Raw genomic sequence first — 23,098 nt, 5'->3', positions numbered from 1 at the left:
TACACTGATAGTTTTATTCTGCAGGCTCATTTCTGCTATCGCATTGCTAGCTCTAGGTGCTGCCCGCTCTGTTCACCCTCACTGCACTCTGGCTCACTCTGCTCCCCTACCCTACCCCTCATTCCCACCCATCCCAGGATCAATTTCCTTTATTCCTAGACAGGCTCCTCCCCTACTCCCTATCACCCAATCTGCACACCACCTACAATTTTCAATCTCACCTCATCCATTATCTCATCTTGTCTCCTTTCTGACTCTTCTACATAAGATTTTCTTTACATTATCTAAAATCTGACTATCACCACTGACCTTAACTACAATGTACCTTCTTTACTATGCCTCTAATAAAATAAATGTATCATCTCTCTTCCTGTCCTGCCACCTTCCAATCATACCATCTCACAAACAACCCTTCCCCTACCTTGCCAGTAATTGAGGACCTGCTTCAGGACAAACCCACTGTTCACATCTCTCCATACCTTTTCAACACCTCCACTACTCTACTCTTCTCTCTTAGATATTTTCAAACCAACAGATCTGCTAGTTATATCTCACAGTCTGTTTTTCCAAACTAAGATGTCTTATCCTCCATTCCCTTACCCATATTAAACTCCAATGTGACATCCATCCTAATCCAGGCCCAACCCTCGCCACTTTCTCTACCCCACCTACCCCCCAATCCATAATCTGACACTTCCTCTAACTCCACATCTAACACCTATCTGCCACTGAAAAAAAGTAACTCTGGCCTTCTCATCATTAACGTCAACCTCAGAAGCCTGGTAAACAAAGTATATGAATTTCATGCTGCTTTTGCCCTTTACTCCCCTGATGTAGCTGTCATTACTGAAACATGGCTTAAGCCTCATATTAAATCTGAAGAATTTGTTCCCAATGTTTATAACAGCCTCAAAATTGATCGAATACATGGTGGTGGGATTGCCATTTTGTTTAAAGACAATCTTAAATTGGCACAACTTAACTCTATTCCACCTGATATCCCTAACTCAGAACTTTCATTAGCACACCTATATATGAATAATCATAAGTCCATTACCTTTATAGCGATCTACCTGCCCTGTGCTAATAACCTGCAAAATATTTGAAAACATCCTTGAATGGGAGTCTACCAACTTCAGCCATGAAACTATTATACTTGGAGATTTTAACCTTGACTGGACTACCTGCTCTTCTAACCCCCCTACTAACTTTATAAACCTGTATAATTTCTGTCAAAAAATTAAAAATCCCAAAAGCATTGACAAACACACCAACAGGCAATCCATTCTTGACTGGATTTTAACAAACAAATCCAATATTAGCTATAATTCTGGGTGTCTCCTTGACACTCTAAGTGATCACTTCCCTACCTACTTGATTAGAAAACATACACACAATTCCTGTAACATTTCATTTCACTACATTTGCAGTAAAAAGCATTTTTCTCCTACCGTATTTAATACTCTTTTTCAAAAATATGACTGGGCACCTCTAAAAACTCTTCATTTGGAACCTGCAGTACAGTACTTCAATAGTACTTTCCTACAAATACTTAATGTTCTAGCCCCAATTAGAAAAAAATTGTACCAAATCCAAACAGCTTCCCTGGTTGTTAAAATTCTTCTACTAAAACAAAGGGACAGAGCCTGGTATCTCCTTCAGAATAACAGAATTAAACAAAATCTCATTACCTACCAACAACTTCAAAATCAAACCAAAAAACTAATTAAACAAGACAAAAAAAGTACTTCCAAACAAGTCAGCTAAAATACTGGAAAAATCCCAAAAGATTCTGGCAAACAATCAACCTCCTCCTCAATCCAGGAAAGCCCTCTACCCCAGTCTCAACTCTGACCAACCCAAATGATTGCATAGCCACACAATTTAACTCCCATTTTATTAACTCAATAACCTCTAAACAGAACCCCTAATATGCCTCTGTCTATACCTCAAACCTCCAACAATTCTACCCTACTCTATCTCAAACCTATCCAAACAAGTTATGTTAAAAATCTCCTTTCTAAACTAAAACCTTGCACACTAGCTGCAGATCAGCTACCTGGTGACTTTCTACAACTAGGTGCTACTTCCACCGATTACCCTATATCTATTCTCATTAACGGCTCCATCTCTGAAAAGTATGAACCACTCCTCTGGAAAATATCTCACATCATGCCATTACATAAAAGCCCTGCCCCTCTACTGATATATCCAACAACAGACCCATAGCCATTTTGTCACCCCTTGCCAAAAAACCTTAGAAAAATGCATACACAGACAGATCTTAGACCACTTTCTGTCAAATAATCTAATACACAACATGGCTTCCAACCTAGGCATAGCACCAGTACAGCTGTAATTAGCTTTACTAATACTGTAAATCAGCTCAAAATCAAAAACCAATTAGTCTCTGCTACCTTTCTAGATATGTCAAAAGCATTTGACACTGTATCTCATCACATACTTCTCAATAAACTGGTTTTCTACCACTGCAGAAGCCCTAACTCGTTTCATAGCTACCAGTCAGATGGAAACAAGCCACTTTATGTGAAAATAAACTCTTCCCCCAGTTCTCTTAATGGTAGGAGTCCCACAATGATCTATCCTTGGCCAACTTTTATTCGCAGTTTTTACCAATGACCTAAACTCCTCAGTAAATGGCCTCAATCATACAATATGCTGATGCTTCCCTAATCTGCTCTGATCCTCTCTATCAAGGAACTCCAAGAAAAAACTCAGGAAGCCCTCCACAATACTGAAAAATATTTAACAGTACATCAACCTATACTTAATCCCAATAAAACCAAACTTATGGTCTTCTATAATACCTTAACAACAAACAAACAACCACCTATCTCTATTTCCTCCTCCAATGGCACAAAATAGAACCTGTTGAACATACAAAACTTCTTGGTGTCACAATTGATAGTGGACTTAAGTTTGACAAACACCTTGCACTAACAATTAAAAAGGTTCATGTCAAACTGGGTTCTCTCTATAGGGCTAAATCATATCTTATTGATCATGCCAGATTCGCAACAGCTGGAACCCATCTCTTATCTTGCCTGCTTTACTATTCACAAATATTTACTAATCTTCACAAATCTGAACTGAATAACCCTGAATCTTGCTATAACAAAACAGCCAAATTTGCCACTAATCAGTCTCAATGATGTCACCATTGCACTGCCCTTCTCCAGCTGAACGGGTCAGCACTCCCTCACCTGCTTACTCTGACTCAGCTACTAACTGCCCATGCAGTCATATACAAACCTCACAAATGCCCAGCTCAATCCTGTCCAACCCTACACTAACCTAAAATACCTTGAGCCTGCTGATAAAGTATTGTTGAAGGTTAACAAAACCCAAAACTCTCAAAGTGTCACCTTATACTCACATATCATTGCCAAACATTGGAATTCTCTACCTCAGCATATTCTTTCCATCAATAATACACACTCATTTAAACAGCCCCTAAAGGAATATTTAATCAAACATAGACTTTGCTCATGTTCTCCACCAGGCTAATTTAACCCCTTACTGCCTAACTTCCTTCTCTCCACCACCCATTGTCAATATGTCTTGGCAACTGAGCTTTCTTGAATCAGTTTGTGATATTTTTATCCTTAAAAAAAATACATATATATATATATATATATATATATATATATATATATATATTTTTTTTTTGCATTTATGAATAGTATAAGCTTACTGTACTACCATTGTTATATGCTTTTAGATACAATGTCAAGGAACTTGTGTTTGGACTCCTATTGTGATTGTCATGTACAAATGTATAATTATGTAATCTTCCTTGGAGCTTTTCTCCCCTGGTCTCTGCTGAAAACGGGCTTCTGGCCCAGTTGGACACTACCTGGTAATTAAATGTAAATAAAGAAATAAAGATATATATATATCTATATATATATATATATATATATATATATATATATATATATATATATATATATATACACACACACATACACAGACATACTTATACACACACATACACACACACACACACACACACACACACACACACACACACACACACACACACACACACACACACACACACACACACACACACACAGGCCTCCATTAATTTAGATGTAAACTTTGCACATTTACTTCCATCATCATAATAGCCATATATCAATATTTTATGCCTTCACACTTCTTTTATAAAGTCTGCAGTTGTACAGATTTACTTTATGCAATATATTCAAAGTATTTGATCAGTTTTCATTAGCACAGACTGTGATATTCATTTAAATAATTTGCTGCACCATACTGTATGTGAAAGGGATAACATGACTGTAAAACATCCACTTATGCTGTTTGTTTGTCTTTTCAGCTTTTCCCGTTTAGGAGTCACCACAGCGGAACTCCGGTCCGCTAATGATTGGCAGTAGATTTTTATGGTGCCGAGTTGCCAGCTCGACGCCAACCTTCAGCGAATGCATGCCCATTCACACATGTCTTTCGGAGGCCACTCGACTGCGGGGAGCACATGCAGACTCCACACAGAAGGCACTCCAGTCGAGAATCAAACAGGATATGTGAATGAGAATTGTAAATGCAAGAGCTTAATTTATGTTATTCTTAAAAACTGCATTTTGGCATTAAAACATACCTCTCAACCTGGAAACATCAAAAATCTGAACAAGGTCCATGAAAAATAGGTACAAATCTGTGTGCTGATTAACATAAAATGTGCATACATAATTAAGTAACCCCACCCACTCCAATGGATTTGTGGGATACCAACTTTCAAATGAATACTGAAGAACAGACAACCAAAATACGGCACCAGAGTCCACCTGCAGCCATTCCAATATCCCATTACCTGGCTATTTCACCCCATTTACTATAAACACTAATGTGTGCATACTGCTTTACTTCTACAATGATTATTTTGATTTTATTTTTACATTTCATAGCACAATGTACACAAACACTAATAGATATCTGCTAAACAAAGCAACAATGTCTCACAATGAAAATATACTTGGCATTAAAACTTCTCTGCCCTTGAAACTCACATTCATTGGAACAGCACTGAAAGCCACACCACATCCAAAGAAAATGCATCTGGCCAGTGGTAGATAAAGATTAAGCTCTGGGCGGTTTTCAAATCATAGGCCTCTCAACTTGTACACAAAACAAGAAACATATATGCATTCTTTGATGCACCTTCCTGACTTTATTAAATGATATTCCTTGTATAATATAGCACACTGGTTAGACTTAAGTTGGAGCCATTTTAAAATGTATTCTTTTTCCAATAGGCAATGAAACAAAATGCATGAACCAATAATGACAAAACTGCCCAAGTCAACACATTTCCATCATAAAAGTCTACTTACATAGACACACATGCACACACACACACACACACATATATATATATATATATATATATATATATATATATATATATATATATATATAAAATGACAGTAGTGTAAGCCATAGGCATCTTACACAGCTTCTTGTACTTATTTTCAATTTCAGTTTTTTTTTTTTGGGGGCACATTTAAACATTGCTTGTATAATTTTGGAAAGCTGCTAGAATAAAATGCGTTACCACAATGTATTTCACTGCAAAATCTTGAACCCAGGGCCCTGTGCAGTCAGAGCAACATACAACTATGCCAAATCAGCAGCTCTCAGGAAGACTGAAACATAAATGGCCATCATTTACTGAATTCAGTTCTCACTTCTCACCATAGCTCTCAACCTCTTAGCACAAAAAACCTGAACAAAGCCAATAATGGGGGAATACAGAATTCAGTTCTCACTTCTCACCATAGCTCTCAACGTCTTAGCACAAAAAAACCTGGACAAAGTCAATAATGGGGGAATACAGCCCCAAAATAAGGACAAATTTCAAATACTGATCTTATAAACTTAGAAAATTGTTATAATAAAAGGTTTTGTGTTACTATTTATTGTCTGAAGAATATGAAGTCTGAAGTTCAAATGCCTGTCATTATTTAGTTAATTCAATCCTTCAGTGATTTGCCACAAAAATCCTGAAAACCACAGATTTAATGAGGAATAGAGCAAAAATATGAGGCATAAATTCACAACTGGTCAGCTAGAGACCTGAAGCTCTTTTTACCTTGTACCCAAGGTACATGGTTTGAGCCTGAGTACCTCTAGCCACCAGGCGTATTCAGTAGCGGGCATTTACATACATACACACACACACATGCACAAACACACACATGCATGCCCACATGCACACATAAGCACGCACGCATGCACACACACACACGTGCACACACACACACACACACACACACACACACACACACACACACACACACACACACACACACACACACACACTCTTTCAAAGAAAAGCAATTCTTCAAGCAGTGAGTTCAGCCTTACTTCAGTTAACATGCCCTGACTTCAGTTAGTTAGCGAGTTAACACATAACAATTCTGCAGTGAGAAGCCTTACTTCAGTTAACACAATAGTACCTGATTATATCAAATGTTTCTCTGAACTCTTCTGTAGCACAGCTTATAGTTACAAAGTAAAAAAAAAAAAAGACTTAGTCATATTGTGCGTGTGTGTGTGTGTGTGTGTGTGTGTGTGTGTGTGTGTCTCTCTCAGATAGTAGTATTGTGATATAACAACTCTCTTTCTAATGTGCTATCTCCTGATAAGATATGATTGAACACGGCTGTTTTAATTAACACTGCTCTCAGTAATCAGCTGCTTGATACATGTCCACAGTCGTTAACATCTTTAAGTGGTGCTGAATGACTAGAATTATTGATGTTACTGGCCAGAGCATGTATATTATTATGGTACAAATAGTGTACTGAAATCTTTCTGTTAAGTTCTGGTTGTGATTTGTGCAATATCTGATGTGCATCATCACTTAGGTGACACATTGTTTTTGTTTTATTTTTGGAAGTGACCTGATTTTTGATTAGCGATGAAAGAGAACTGTTATACTTGAAATTTTTTATAAAGACTTGATGTTAAACTAGCAACAACATCAGCACATGAATATATGTATGTGCCCTTCAGGCTTTGAGTAGAAAAAGCAACCTGCATAAAGGATAACACCAACTGTCACTGACTTACAATAGCAAGTTTTAAGTGCTGCATTTTCAGACATATGACTGAGATCTGAAGTTCTGTTTACATCGTGCTACGGTACAGTTTACAAAGTGTATGGATGAAGATGTATTCGACCACACTGTTGCTTTTACTTTTTTCTCACTACTGGGTTGTGGTAACAAACTAAGAAAATTTTCAAGGACTAAGCTATTTATTTTACATCAATGAGGCAGAGATTTACAAAGACACAACTTCTTCATCCTGTATAATTAGCCTTGGTAGGTAGATACGTACAATACAGATGCTAGTGCTTACCTGATTCAAGTTTCCTTCGGATGTCCATGCTCAAGCAGTAGCAGAAAGAATTATTTCCTACAAGCAGTAGCTCGCTCCCAGCCAGCCGGAAATGTGGGTCCTTGAGCTGAATGAGCTCATTTCCTACAGGCTGATGGAGATGACATCATCACCCACATGATGATGTCAGCTCCAAAAGTGTGATAGAAAATTTAAAAAAAAAAATCGGAAATGAAGGGGTGCCACTCGGGAATTGTGGCACCCCATTATTTAGACCCCAAAATTTGGTAAAAAAACGAGTAATTCGGTACAGTTGAGAGGTATTCATTACAACAATTTATTCCCTGTATGGTGGCTGAAATGATTCCTTCTGGATCAGGTCACTCACAAGTGCCAAAGCTAATTAAATAAATATACATCTACAGTGTGTATATTGATAGACTGAGATGCCTTTTTGTCCATCTGCAACTTACTGATAAAAACAACTCATTTCATAAGTTTACAGTGGGGTGAGGTTTGATTTTTTTTTACCAAGTTGTAGTTTGTCAAACTTGTAATGTGAAAAAAAGAATATTACCTTAAATAACCATATTCATGAATACATGAATACATAATACATGACTGCTTAATAAATAACTACATGATGCATGCCATAAGGATTTTTTTTCTCTAGGATTGATAAACAGATATTGGAATGTTTTGCCATAAAGACTTCAAACCGTCATCCAATTTCCTAAGCATTCCACATTTAAACATTCTGAAATTGCTTTTCAAATACAGAATAAAGCAGATTGCACACTTCAGTTCTTTTTTCTCCCTCTGGTATAAAGCTACTCTGCAAGCTTTGCTGTGCTGTCGTGTCATTAAGACTTTATTTTTCTTAACAGTGTTGGCAAAATTATTTATTCAAGAATTTATTCTTTCGTATAAGTCACCAGAAAATCCTAAAGTAAAAGAAAACATAGGCGGTCTCTAGAAAAGCACAAGGTTAAACCAATTAGGAACATGAAACCAACTTCATCTGTTAAGAGCAGGCTACACAATCCCCTGAGCATTCCTTTTCCAAATACAGCCACTTCTGCACCAGATGGTGCAATTTTGGTTTGTCTGCCAGCTCACCATCTAGACTCAAGTTCACTATTCTCCCCAAGAGACATAGTTGTGAGGGGAACTTAGGGATACGAGTTAATCTTGATATTTTTCTTGTCTTAAATGAAGTAAAAAAGCCTCTGCAGGTTCAGGAACATGTTCAGAACAGTGAAACAAACAGACAAACAAAAGCTCCACATCCCAGAACACCAGTCCTCAGTGATGTGGACACTAACATGCAAATTCATTTTATCACTGGGGACTAACAATGTTTCTCCTCCATTTCATCCTTTTTTCCCCAACATTCTTGCTGATGATGCTGAGACCAGAAATAATCTAAGTGCAATTTTTTTGCAGCACATTATACAGGGGAGTCCCTGCATACCTATATGGGCATTACCAGCACAGACTGTAATTATCTTGACAAAGTAAGAAAAAAATATTTTCAAAGAATATGTCACATCTGAGACTCAAGCCCTTACATTTCACAAACATACTTTTTCTGGGACTAAAAACAGAAGTGAACAACTGTTTAAAGCAAAACACATTATAAAGTTTTGTCTAGATCTAGAATGTCTTAACAGCAAGGAAAGAGACAGGCAACTAATAGAATAAGGATATGTTGAGAGGAACCCAAGATGCTGAAGCTATGAGAGTTAGGTAGAAAGGATATTTTGCTACAAGAATGCATTCAAAAAGACAGCTACTAAGATACTTGTTACAACTCTAAGTAAGATAAAAGACAACCATGTTGTAGGATGTGCTTACACTAAACAAAGGAATATTACCAAGTATTGTGGAGAAAATAAGTGAGAATCTCCTAACTGTAGTATGGTTAAGGTGGGGCGAAGGTGGCAGCCACTTGATTCCAAAATACTATGTGGTGTGATCAACAGATGATGATCAGTCTTCAGTGAAGTGTTTGACACTCTATCTGCAACATAAAATAGATCTGGAGTGTTTAAGCGCTCTGTGTGTGATGCAAACTGGCAAGCAATTTGCTTCAGTGTAAAATAAAGGTTTTTTTTGTTTGTTTGGAAAAGAAGCAATTAGTGCTCTGCATTTGCAAAAACCATAGCAAGCAGTTGCAACAGCTTGAAAAAAAGAAAATAATATTGATTTTATTTGCACCTCAACTTAGAATTGTGCCATTATGACAGATGGCATCAGAATAGTCGGCTATACCTCTCATTCCCACACAAGTCCCACAAGTTACTAGAAACAAGAGGCTTTAGTAAAGTGTAAAAATCTTAAGAAAAATTATTGAGAAAAACAGGAAAACCCAGGAGCAGCTCTTGTCCTGCTTGATGTTCTCTATCTGAGAGGAACCCCAAGATTGTTATATGGAAGAAAACATAGACGACAAGATGCAGCTACTAGCTAGTCAACACAGAGTCTATAATATAAATATCCAGTACAGGGAATTTCAAGTAGTTACAAATTAGAAAAACAGATATTGTATACATGCATATGACATTCTTTCAAAATCACAGAAGCAGGAAAGTCCAAGATTTTTTTTTCTTAAGAAACAAAGATATTTTCTTTCAATTACCAGGTAGAGTCACTTGTATTAAATACCACACAGAAAAAAAATGTTGAGGAAAATGTTAATGTACAACCCAATAGAATAGCAGAATGTCAGAAATAAGAAGTCTGATATGAAATAAGTCAGATGTTTAAGCTGCAAATAATTTAAGAATCAACTAGTGATTGGAAAAGTGCTATTGTACTAGCCATCATGTTAAGCATATGGTTAATATACATACATAGCTATACAGGTTACCTGCACAAAACAATGCATAAAATGTCATGCATTCCAGGTGCTAGAACAAAACAGCAGGTGACACTGCAAGCAGAAATAAAATAGACAGGGTAGGATTCAGGATTTGTTTCCACAAAGAGAAAGTCAGGCATATGAGACTCTTACCCTCTGCCGTGTGCACTCTTACCCTTCTGCCCTGTGCATGTATCTGAAGGACGGGCATATTTGATTAATACATTTCTGAACCTGATGTAGCAGGGAGGGGGGATGGCATAAAGGATCCATGCTCATTTTAACTATGATGAAGAGTTTGACAAAGCAAAACTGAAATGGTCATTCTGCTATTATACACTCAATGTTATCCTTGACTCAAAGAAAAAGAACAGTAGTGCCTGGGTTCATTTACACCCCCATGAAATATGTAACTGGGCACTTTCCGACAGTAATACCTACCTTTTTTCCCATTGTCATTTTGAGACACTGGGTTAATGACTTTAATCTTGACTCATATTATGGTTGAGTGACCACCGCATCTACAAACCCTACTGCTATCTGTCTCAGTTCTTACTTTGGCTAAGGTTCCGCAGATATATGTGGCTTACTACGTAACAATCCAGCTGAATATAGATATTATTCAAATGAGCTGTATTTTCATCAGGTTCAGGGAATCTCCGGCATGTTACTTCAGACATGGCATTCAAAAGGAATTAAGCACAGCAGAGAAAAATATGCATTGTTTAAAGAGAGGAAATCGGGGTGCTCTAAAGAATCAGTAGTACAGTATATCTGAAGGAAAAGTAAGGGACGCCCGTGGATAACAACCTCGGATAATGTTATAACACTGAATGGGCTTCTTGAAAACAAATAAAATTACTCTGCATTTCTCTGTAACCTAACATTTAGAACCTTTAGGATTAACAATAAGTTGCAAGACCTCCATTTAAATAGCACAAAAAATCACTGCATTTCAATAAAATGAATGACATTTTAAAAGGCATATCATTTTTAATGCCAACAGGAAAAAAAGACACACTTGATTACAAATTCTACATCCAGTTTCATTCAAATATTTCTTATGTTTTCTTGCTTACCTTACAAGGCTTTCTAACGCTGGGTTCATCTCATTGCTAAAAGCACTAATATCATTAGTCAGTCATTCACTGTTATTGCTGAGTTTACCACTATGCTATAACAGTGATGTTCTCATGTATTCAATGCTTATGAAGACAATGTTACATAATGAGTTCCATGGTGGAATCTAATTCTACTAAAACAACCTGTATTAAATGAGAGAATAAAGCCCTTAATGTTAGGGATATCATCATTACTGCAAAAAACGAATGGTTGAAAATGTGATGGGATAAATAAATAAGTAACTTTAATGTGAAAAAAACAGAAGAAGAAAGTAGAAGGAGAACACCATGTACACAAAACAAAAAATCCTCCCTAAAATAGACTAAAAGGAGTAGAGGACCAGTACACTGTAAAAACGTGGTTTGTGAATAATGAAGCTTTAAATACATTCTCAGTTCCGAAGCATTAAACAGTAACATTTTGTGTGTGGTATGAACAGGAAAACTTGGAAAGGAGACCAAAAAATAATCTCACAAAAAGGGATAAGAAGAAGGAAGATTCCCACTTTATTTAATAAAGGATATGAATCTAGCTATGAAATGTACAAAAAGGAATATAGAGAAAAATTGGTTGGTGGCATAAGTAATAAACAAAGATGAAAGAATACATTATGGATCAAAGTAAAAAAATGGCTGGCATTACTCTGTACTGATATTTTTATTGTCTTTGAATTCATCAGTGTTGTCCTTGAATTGTGTTAAACACTTACATTTATTGTAAGCAGTAGTTTATTCAAAGCTTTCTGTAGTCCTCCTTGAATAATTTCTAGTTTTCTATTATTTACGTTAAATGTAAGCAGCAAGTTAATGGATCTCATGTTGGTTGTGATTGTGTATTTAAAGGGCAAGTCTTCAAAAAGACTTGGGTTGTCACTTACCAGGGAATTCCATTAAAAATAGTTTTGTATTTATACAGTAGACATGAAGGTATTTTCGTACTAGTAACTAAATCTTGACAATAGTGGTATGGCATAATGTTTGTTTAAATATTGTTGTTGCTTGCATTCAAAACCTAGTAGGCATTTTCTTACTTCTATCATATACCCCAATGCAATCCAAAGCCAGATCTCTTTGCAGATTGCACACATTACATTTTTTACAGTATTTTCCTTATTTTAGAAAGTGATCTTTATAAACTCATAAATGAAAGTTCGTTATTTTCCTTTTGGTGAATAGAGAAAGAAACAACAAATAAAGATGAAAAAGCTTCCGTTGCCATTGTTGGAGTATATATATATATATATATATATATATATATATATATATATATATATATTCACAGCTTGCTATACAGGTGGTAAATTCTGAAATTTCTTTTTCCTCTCTTAATCTCCCTATACAGCACTATTTTACTTTGCCCCATCCTCCACCAAGAATACAGCTATAATAGCTAACCAGACTCGGCAGAAAGAAGCAGGGAGTAAGAGACTAAATCACAACCCAATAAGAAATCCGTAACTAAAGCCCAAAGTAGGTTCATTACCTATGAAAAGTGAACTACTGTACTTAATTGTAGAAGCAAAGAGTCAATATTCTAATTTTTTATTGTTAAGCAATTTACACTCCACCAAGGGAAACAGCTGCCCCCTCCACACACACCCTCTAGACCTCCCCAGCCATTACATTGTCTGTGCTAACTTATCTGGTGCATTTTAGCAAAATTATAGTCTCCCTAGCCTTATCTCCTAGAAAACTATCATATTTGTACTGTACAGTCCTTAATAACCCCACTAGCATTCTGCAAAGAAAGCAAGGTAAACTAAACAAAATAAAAAATAAATAAATAAAAATAAAAAATAAGGGTGCTGTTACCTGATTGTTTTTTGGCTACATTTCCCACCCAAGGTGGATCCTCGCTCTGTCTATCCTCACTATGCTTGGGCTCACTCTGCTCCCCTACCCTACACCCAATTTCCACCCAACCCCACTACACTGACATTTATCCTAACCATACCACTCCCATCAAATCCCACTAACCAATTACTGCAAACTCCTACTAATAAAGATAAGCCCACCCAAACATATGTCAAAATCAACCTCTCATGCAATAAAACCATCCTCTTATTACTCACAAACACAAAATACATAATCACATAACTAAAAGCCAAACACAACAATGTTATTATTTCAGATAACCACTATAATTCTATTAACAACTGCATTCCACCCTACCACTATACATAATCTCAAAATTATCTGCTTACAGTCTCCTACCTACCTATTCCCCTCCCCACCTCTAACTGCACATAATGACATATACATAGCTCCATATCTCTTAAAGTCTTCTAAAATAGAACTATTCTCTTATAAATACCCATATATTACAAAAGATCCACCTACCTATCAAAAAAAAATAAAAAATCACAGGAACTATTACACTCACCCTCCCATAAAAAAAATCAGAGCTATAAACGAGTGATGACATTCACCCAGACCCTGGCACACAACTTATTCAACAACTTCCCTACAACAAACAACAAACAAACTAATCCTCAAGCCACACTAACACCTCTCACCAATTTACCCCAAAATGGATCAAGTTTATTCCTATTAACACGAATATCAGAAGCATACTAAATAAAATACATGAGTTCCACACTACCATCTCCCTGTACAGCCTGACAGTGTAGACTTAACAGAAACCTGGCTCAAAGCACACATAGACAACAAAGAAATCCTACCCCCTGGCTACAACATTCTAAGGCAAGATAGAAATCATAAGTGAGTAGCTATAATGCATAAAAATATTCTAAAACTGGGGCAATTACAAATAAACCATCCTGACCTAAATAATACCGAACTGCTGGCCTCCTATCTAGAAATCAACCACAATAAACATATAGTCATACCATCAGTATACATTCCACCTGGCAATAAAACGTTTATAATTGAAAACCTGCTATCCTGGGCATCCACCACACTTAGCCAAGAAACTATAATAGAAGAGGACTTCAATACTGATTGGCAAACTTGTTCCTCAGATTTAACCTGCATGGATACACTCAGATGATACACACACCAAGCAGGGTGGATAAACACAGCAAAAAGCAGTCTACTCTTCACTGGACCCTAACTAACAAACTCCCACTAATCCATCACAAAGGCTGTCTCCCAGACAGCCTAGGTGACCACCTACCAAACTAGACCCTGAGGCATTGCAAGAATCCTTCCAAAAATACAACTTATAAACAAGTAGCAACAAAAAAAACATTTCCCCACTGTAGTGCGGTCTTGGAGTTGGTATATTTAAGTAGGGGGGTGTGGGGGGTGCAGGGGGGCTTGCCCCCTGGAAAAACATTTGAAAAAGTGTTTTAGGTAAGGTTTGTTCAGTTAGGTTTACCTTACCTGTATGGCGCTGTTACTTCCGGGAATGCGTTCGGCGTTCTCATTTTCGCTGTTATTGTCCTTCACTGTTCTCGTTCGTCGACATTTATGTGTCAGTGAACATATATTCGTGAAAAACAGCTTTCACGATTCTAATATAGACCCAGAAAATCTCCAGTTTTTTACATTACATTATACTTAGTTCCAGTTAAACACAGAGCAGTTACATTTCTATTTACAATTATACACATACAGTACTTACATTTATACATTCTAAGATTTTTCAGAAGTAAAAGCTACTAATGAGAAAGCCCACATGCAACTTAGTGGATTGTACAGGCACCAGTTATGTATAAAAATTGTTTTGTCATTTTAGTGAGAGGTTGAGAGTATTCTATTTAAGGAGAGTATTGCATGTTGAGCACAAAGTCTTAACCTGGTGATGAGCATGTGCAGAACCAGTATTGGATACGATGTTTGCACAGTGTTTCAAAACTATTGAGTTTGTCACAGTTTTATTTGTGTGGGAATACTATTCCAGAATTTAGCAATAGTGAATCTCCTGCAACATTTTTTGAGTTATTTGTGAATAATAAGAATGTGTTACTAAAACGGAGTTCCCTTGGACAGTAGGACAGTAATAAGTGTTGTAGTGCAGGACATTTTTCTGGATGATGAATGAGTTTGTGTGTTGTAGTGACTTGTGAATATTTTAGGTAGTTGTGCTGTTCAAGCCAGTTTAATCACCTTAAGCTATGACAATTGTGGGTTTTATGAGGGAGATTGGTGGCAAACTTAGCTATTTTGTTGTAGCAAGATTTGAGTTTCTTTCTTTGAGTATTGTTTAAGTTAATTAGGGTAGGAGCAGCGTATGAGAGAGTTGGCAGTAAGAAGGTGGTGGCTAGAGTTTTTCTTGTAGTATCTGAAAGGAATCCATTGATCTTATAAAGGTAGCCTAGTTTCTGGTGTGTAGCATTAATGGTGTGCAGTATATGGTGGTCATATTTGAGATTGTCATCTATTATAACACCTAGAAGTTTACTGAGATACTGTTTCAATTACAGTATTATTTGTTGATTTTTATGGTGAAAAATTGCTTTGGATTTTGGGAGGCTTTTTAAGGTAAAAAGAATTAATTTAGTTCTCTTGGGGTTGAGTTGGAGGTTTGATTCTTTGAGCCAAGTTTCTACAGAGGAGAAAGATGTTTGGGTGACGTTTTGGAGCTCATTTATTTTGAGACTGTATATATGAATCTTGAGTGGTCTGCATACTGAACTAAACTAGCATGGTGAGTGGAGGTCATTAATAAACATATTAAATAGGAGAGGACCCAGGATAGAGCCCTGAGGGACACCAGTAGTAACTGGTTGAAAGGATGAGTAGGTCTGTTGCCTTCGAGATATGTAAGAGTTTTGTGAAAGTCCTATTGAGGAAAGTTGAATGAGCATTTGCTGGTACAAGACAGATACCTTTTACAAGTCTGAGAACATGGTGGACACAAGCAGGCCATTGTTTCTATGCTGGTTTATTATACTGGTAAAATGTAGTAGAGCCGTAGTGGTGCTGTGCTGGGGCCTAAAGCCATGTTATGTTTCTTGCAGCAGGTTATTTGAGGTTAGGTATTACATCAGCTGTATATGGATGCATTTCATTAATATTTTGTAGAGGGGGAGAGAATTGCTATTAGTCTGTATTTATTAAACTCTGTATATGTACCACCTTTGTGCAGTGGTATGATGTAGGATTTTTTCACAGAGATGGGATACATCTTTGCTATGACCTATTAGTATAGGCACAAGGAAAGCTATGACATCTGTGGCCATTTTTAGGTAGTCTGATGGTAGTTGATCTACAGCTATAAAGGTAGATTTTAGTTTAAGGAGCAACTCCATTATGAATGAGGTGGGTACTGGACTAAAATTGAAGAGCTGTTGGTGGTTTTTGTTGGACAGGGGTAGAGAGGGGAGGGGTCAGATGTATTAGTGTCTAAGAAAGATAATATTGATTGTATAAAGTAGGAATTAAACAGTGATGAGACAGAGTTTGTCATATTGTCTGTTTTTGGAGAAGGGGTGGTGGTTTTGCCAGGGTGGAGCAGTTTATTTAGTGATGACCAAAAAGTTATGGGTTGTTTCTATGTTTGTCTTGTAGATTGGTATAGTATGTATGCTTGTCCTGATTGACATGGAGTTTTGCAAGGTTTCTAAGATGTCAACATTTCTGGAAGGCATTTTGAGTTCTATTTTTATACCAATTTTCCCAGGGTTTAGCACTTTTTATCATGAGTTTTTTTTCTTTTGATATCCATGGGACAGGGCTGGAATTTACTCTTTTATTATGTACGGGTGCTAGATTATTTATGGTCTGTAAGGATATGTTATTAAAATGTTCCACAGCAGTATCTAGTGGGACTGTTCTAAGTACAGTCCGGTTATATTGTGTTAGTATTTATTTGAAAACATCTTTGCTGAAAGTGGTTGTATTTCATATATGATTATAGATATGTTTATCTAGGTTATGTTGAGTTCTAATGGCATATGATAGTGTGTGGTCACTTACGCAATCTGAGAGGCAGCCTACTTTTTCAGTTTGTCTGGTTTGTTTGTAAGGATCCAGTCTAATGTTGAGAGAGAGAATGATACATATATACTAAAAGCTAATGTCTCCCTCTCAAGAAACTGCAACTTTATCAGCTGCAGAAGATACCAAGAAGTGGGAACACATGAATTGCAATTACTTTCTGGAAGGTGTATCTGGTAAAATGGAGATGTGTCCTTTCAGACATTCTTTTCTACAATTTATACACCATTCTGCAAAATAAGGGTCCCTTAAAAAGCTATGTGACCAGTAGAGACTAAATACATTGTTGAGAAGAATGCCTGATAGGACTGGAGGAAAGAGAAAGCATATTCCAGAGGAGAATGCAGGTACTGCTGGAGGACTCATATGTTTGGAAAACACCATTGGGTGGAAAAGATTGGTGAGTTAAGACACGTGCATTGTTTTCCAGTTCCAACATACATTATAGTCTCCTTGACCTACAGTGTAAATGGCTATAACAATACTATCACCAGTGTCCACTTTAGTATTATGACTGGTTATGCTGATGATCACTAGATAAGTTTTTGTTTTTGTCAGATCAAATTAAAATTCCTGGAACTGTAATAGTTTTTCTTTTGGAGCAAGCTACCCTTTGAACATCACTGTTTTAAATAGGTAACCCTGTTTTCTCAGGTGGTTCTCATTATCGCTAACCAGGACATCTAAAGGTACCTCTTAACTCTAATAGTTTAATACAGTGACTATGGCCTCACATTTGATTTGAACAATGCGTTTATTAGTTTAGACTTCATTTGCTAATCCAAAAGTAGATCAATTCTCTATTTTTCAGTTAATAAGTTATACATTTCCAAACAGGTTTTATAAAGTTCATGACATTTTGTTATTAGCAGAACACTCAGTAACTTTATTGCACTGATACATTTTAAAATGCAATAGCTTACATTTTTAAATAAAAAAAAAAATCAACAAACTCTAGACAGTTGCATTAAAGTAGGATGATACATTTACTTATATATTTCATGAGTTCTTTCATCAAGAATGGAAAGAAATTTCATAAAGTAATTTTTCAGTTATTCAGTTTAAGAAAATGTATAGATATGAAGCCCTTAGAACACAGTGACATCTTGGAGAAGACAAGATATTTCTAAATTTTGTCTGTAATTCCTGATACTTTGACAATTATGTGTAAAGATACTGCACCACTGAGGTGCTGTAAAATGTCATCACATATGAACACCGGGTATTACCTATGGCTTTCTGTACAATATCAAGATTTAATACTGCAAAATGCAGAAAGGATGCAATATTTCTGTTAGTGACTAAACAAATTCAACACAGAGAAATGTGCCAGCATTATTCTCTTTATAGTATGCTTGTTCTAAAATTGTCAGTCATCAGTAACATTTACTCAAATTCTGATACTCTAATACTGAAAAGCAGAACGTTGATTTGCATTTCTATACTGTTCATGTAAAACATAGAATCACTTCTCTCACCTCATTGTGTAAAGCAGTGTGCCATTATCTCTTAGTCGCAGTAGCTTATTAGGTGTTGTCATGTTGTGGGCTACTGATTTCTTGCCATTGTGGAAGAAGGTATCTGGAGTCCAAATCTTACTGGCTAGCAGATTGTTGAGAGGAAGGGTTTTGATGGGACCAACAAATTTTAAGCGCTCGTCTGACCAGCTCTGCCTGAAGAATACATCAATTGTATATTCCTACGTTGTAAAAAAATAACATTCAAGATTAGAAAGAGAAGGTGTGGTTTTGCATTTATGTTTGATGCATTCTGTTCAATTTCGGAAAACAGAAATAATTGAGATAAACATATAACTTGCCTTAGACATTTTTTTGTCTTCTTATGAAATGACACATGCAGCATAATTCTGTCACTAACGCTTGTTAAGGGAGCTGATGAAATGATGCAAGAAAGTAAGGTACCGCAGTGTTCAGCAGGCCAGGTAGTCTAGTATTATCACTGCTATTTCAGCTAGAGAACAATATAGAATTACTCTGTAGTACATTGGGTGTTGTGATTATGGTCTGAAGCTGTCACATCTGTGATATCAGTATTAAGTTCTGGGACCTCAGCTAACCCATGAATATTTAATAAATATCCAAAGGGTAATTAATTTCTACAAAGCAACAGTCCAGAAAAATTCCAAACTCCCCAAATCCTGAGATCCTGAGCTGAACTGTTCACAAAAACTCAGTACGACTGTGTAAATATCTGTATTGAGACAGTTGTACTTAATGAAAATAACCACACAAGACAATCTCTTAAAGCAAGTTAGTCTGGTGGAATCCTAGAACAAACAGTTTGCAAAACAAACGAAAGAATATCATGTCCAAAAACAGGAAACGTATTCCCCAGCAAGGTAAAAACTCTCTTATCAATCTGAACAAACAACTCAGGGGATCTAAAAATAGCTGCCTAAGCAAAGTGCAACCATAAGACTTTTGTCAGTTATACCTGCAAGCTTAAAGACAACACCAATCTGTCAAAACAGTGGTGAATGGAACCACTTATACAGAGTGAGAGGATGTAGCAAATCTGTTGGCAGATAAATTTTGCTCCAGTTTATTCCCTTATCATCCCAATTCACCTCCCAGGAAATACCCCACCATTTCAACACTAGATATAACTTGTGAGCAAGTTCTCACTATGCTTCTTAAGGCTAAGAACACTGCTTCACTGGGCCCTAATAATATCTCAGAATGCTTCCTGAACAGCATGAAACATGACTTGTTAGGCCCACTGGACTGTCTATTTAACCATAGCATCAAGACAGGCTTCATGCCTAATGAATAGAGAGCTGCAACTGTTATCCCTCTACACAAAGGGGGCCTTCCTCAGATTAGGGACAACTACAGGTCCACAAGTCTGACTAGTATCATATGCAAGGCCATGGAAGGAATTATCAAGTCAGATAAACAATGACATAGAAAGCCTACAGATACCTGACCATACCCAGTTTGCTTTTGCCAAAGGGAGGTCATGTCTACATAACCTGGTGGACTTTGTCATGAAGGACACTAAAGATATGAACAAGGGCAACATAGTGCACACTGCTTATCTTAACCTAGCCAAGCCATTCAACACAATACTTCATTAGTGCATTGTAGATAAACTTACAAAATTAGTCATAAACCCATATGTCACCCAATGGATAGCCAGCTGGCTCACTGATAGAACACATGAAGTTAGGAAAGGGAAATCCACCTTAAGAAAGAGGCTAGTCACAAGTGGAATCCCACAGGGATTGGTGCTAGGACATCTCCTTTTTAATATATACTTATCTGAAGTGAAGACAAACACCAAATGCCTCTGGCTGAGCAAGTCTATAGATGGTTGCAAACTAAGGATGGCCACTCAGTCCCCTAATGACAGAGATACCCTTCAAGACGGTCCGATGCAGACAAACAACTGGTGCCAGGGTCATAAGTTAAACCTCAATGAGAAAAAAATTAATTATATTACCCTTTGGAATGATGACCACCTCTGGAAATTACCACATTGATAATACACCTCTAAAAATAGGCCCAGTGATCAGGGATCTTGGTGCACATGTTAACATTAACCTAACCTTTGGCCATCACATATGTACTGTGATGAGAAAATCATTTTACATTGCACAACTTATAAGTAAGGGCATGGTATCCAGGTCTAAGGAGGTCATTGTTCCACTGTATTTGGCTCTAATCAGACCAGTCCTTGAGTACACTGCACCATTCAGCATGTACCTGACCAGGCACTTGAAACAGCTCAAAAGACCACAGAGGTCTTCACAAAAAGAATACAGGGAATAAACAACAAGTCCTATGCAGACCAGCTGAAAGCCCTATCCCTGTACTCATACACCAACAGACTGCTGCAAGGCAATCTATGCCTAGCCTAACAAGGCATCCCCTAACCCCACATTGATGAATTTGTTGCACATATGCAAAACAAATAGAATGAGAAATGCCTCTTCTAAAGCCCAAAACCTCATGTGCGACATAAGCAGGACAAGTTGGTGGGGCAGATATGTGTCTCAGTGATTACTCCTAATCTGAAATAGGCTATCTATCCATAAGAAGAACTGCTCATCCCTAACAATGTTTAAATATAACTTGGACCAATGGATGGGAAATTGCAGATTTGCTCCTGGCTTGGTACCTTTGTCACTAATGAACAGAAGCAGCCTTGGAACACTAGATATGTACAAGCCTATATCACGGCCATAAACTTCCATGGAGTATTAATAAATATCAGCAATAGTTTGGTAAATTTAGGGTAAACTTGGCAAGGCTCATAATAACTTAATAATCACCAAAGAACCTCTGAACAATTGTTATGTACCTCCATCATCATTTATTTTACTAGTGCAATGTTTTACATTTCTCAGTGGCTACAGCAGAAGAGGATCAGGAAGCTAATAAACCAACTTAATTCATTTGGCCATTTGCTTTTAAGTACAAATGAAGTGTTTACTGACTTTCCAATGTTCTTCATCTGCGCAGCTCCCTATATTGCAGTTTTTGGCATGTTACAGCTTTATAAACTGTAAAACACAATATTACTACAATAATATACTATTATTATATACTATATAGTATTATTATACTATAATACTACGCTACTACAATACTTCTTTTCTAGCTTTTGTAGAACATGGGAGCAGGTAAAGCTACATCTGCACAAAGAAATGTAATTTTGTTTTCCTAATCATAACTCAAAAAATTGTTTTTGACAAGGGTGTCAAAAGTCACCTCTTGAGCTTCACTCACAAGGTGAGTTTCTTGATCTCCAGGTCTCATAGACATAACATAAAGGTTATAATAATTATAATGCTCTATATTATTTCCATGAACTACACAAGTGTAAAAGGGCTGTCTCTTTAATTAAATGCTGTTGTACCTCACAAACCACATTGTCTCAAACATTTCCATCCAAACACACCATTTCATAGACACAGCCTGTACTGAGCAGTTATGTGATATAACACCCTGTCAGTTTCAGTACAGCTTTGTAATATCATAGGTACTTACTAAGCTATAGATCATGGAGTATTTTAAGAAGCCTAATTTTACATTCCCTTGGTAGGTTTTTGCCCTTATATTTTCCATACAAATAACCCACAGACTCTGTGAACATGGATATGTTGGGACATTTACATTTTCCTACTATCTATAATGGACAGTAGTGCTAAACTGAGAGTTAATATGTGGTGTCCTATCCAATCATCCAAATCTGAATAAAGTAAGAGAAGTACTTTGCTTTATGTGGAGTGGAAGATGGTTTAACGGAAGCAGTACTCTCTGTGATACATACCTGACCTTCCAACATGTCCAGTTTATTTTGCAAAGGAGATTGAGCTCCCTTGATCAGCATTTGTTATACCATTGGATTTGTGAATGTGTAATAGACCTGACATAATTGGGTCTGCTGAAATTCTGTTTGTAAGGCAGAGATCACCTCTCAGTAGCCTGTACAATACTGAGAAGACAGACAAGGCTTTCAGATGGTCTGCATAATTCTTACAATGTAGGCTAATGATTTTTAGTAAGAAAGATTTGTGGTCATTCTATTTGTGACAAGTGTTTGGACAGTTGCATACTGAAAGGGGCATAATGAATGCTTAGTGCAGTAACATGATTACATCCCTGGATCTGGATATACATCAACTACAAACATATGAAAAAATAAAGCAGTAAGCAATCAATTTTTAGTTTGCCACGTTAAGGTGTCCTGTTCTATATTGTTGCTGTTTATTAGCAACATAGGACAATACACATATTTATATAATTTGAATACATCTAAGTGTGAACATAAACAGTGAATGTAAGGTTGAATGTTGTTA

At 36.7% G+C, this 23,098-nt stretch overlaps 1 protein-coding gene across 1 annotated transcript in view; it reads right to left on the bottom strand.

Annotated features, from left to right (window-relative positions):
• LOC122790049 (gamma-aminobutyric acid receptor subunit alpha-3-like) overlaps positions 1-23,098 on the bottom strand; it is a 1,812,576-nt gene that overhangs the window by 1,398,451 nt on the left and 391,027 nt on the right. Inside the window, exon 2 of the mRNA XM_044057615.1 lies at positions 18,753-18,973. Within this exon, the coding sequence (XP_043913550.1) occupies positions 18,753-18,973 (221 nt within the window). The remainder of the gene's footprint in view (positions 1-18,752; positions 18,974-23,098) is intronic.

The sequence above is a fragment of the Protopterus annectens genome, chromosome 15.part0, assembly GCF_019279795.1.
Source record: "Protopterus annectens isolate FY-2018-M chromosome 15.part0, PAN1.0, whole genome shotgun sequence".
Taxonomy (NCBI): Eukaryota; Metazoa; Chordata; order Ceratodontiformes; family Protopteridae; genus Protopterus; species Protopterus annectens.
Note: the sequence above shows the minus strand (reverse complement) of the source record. Positions and strands in the feature narration are given on the sequence as shown.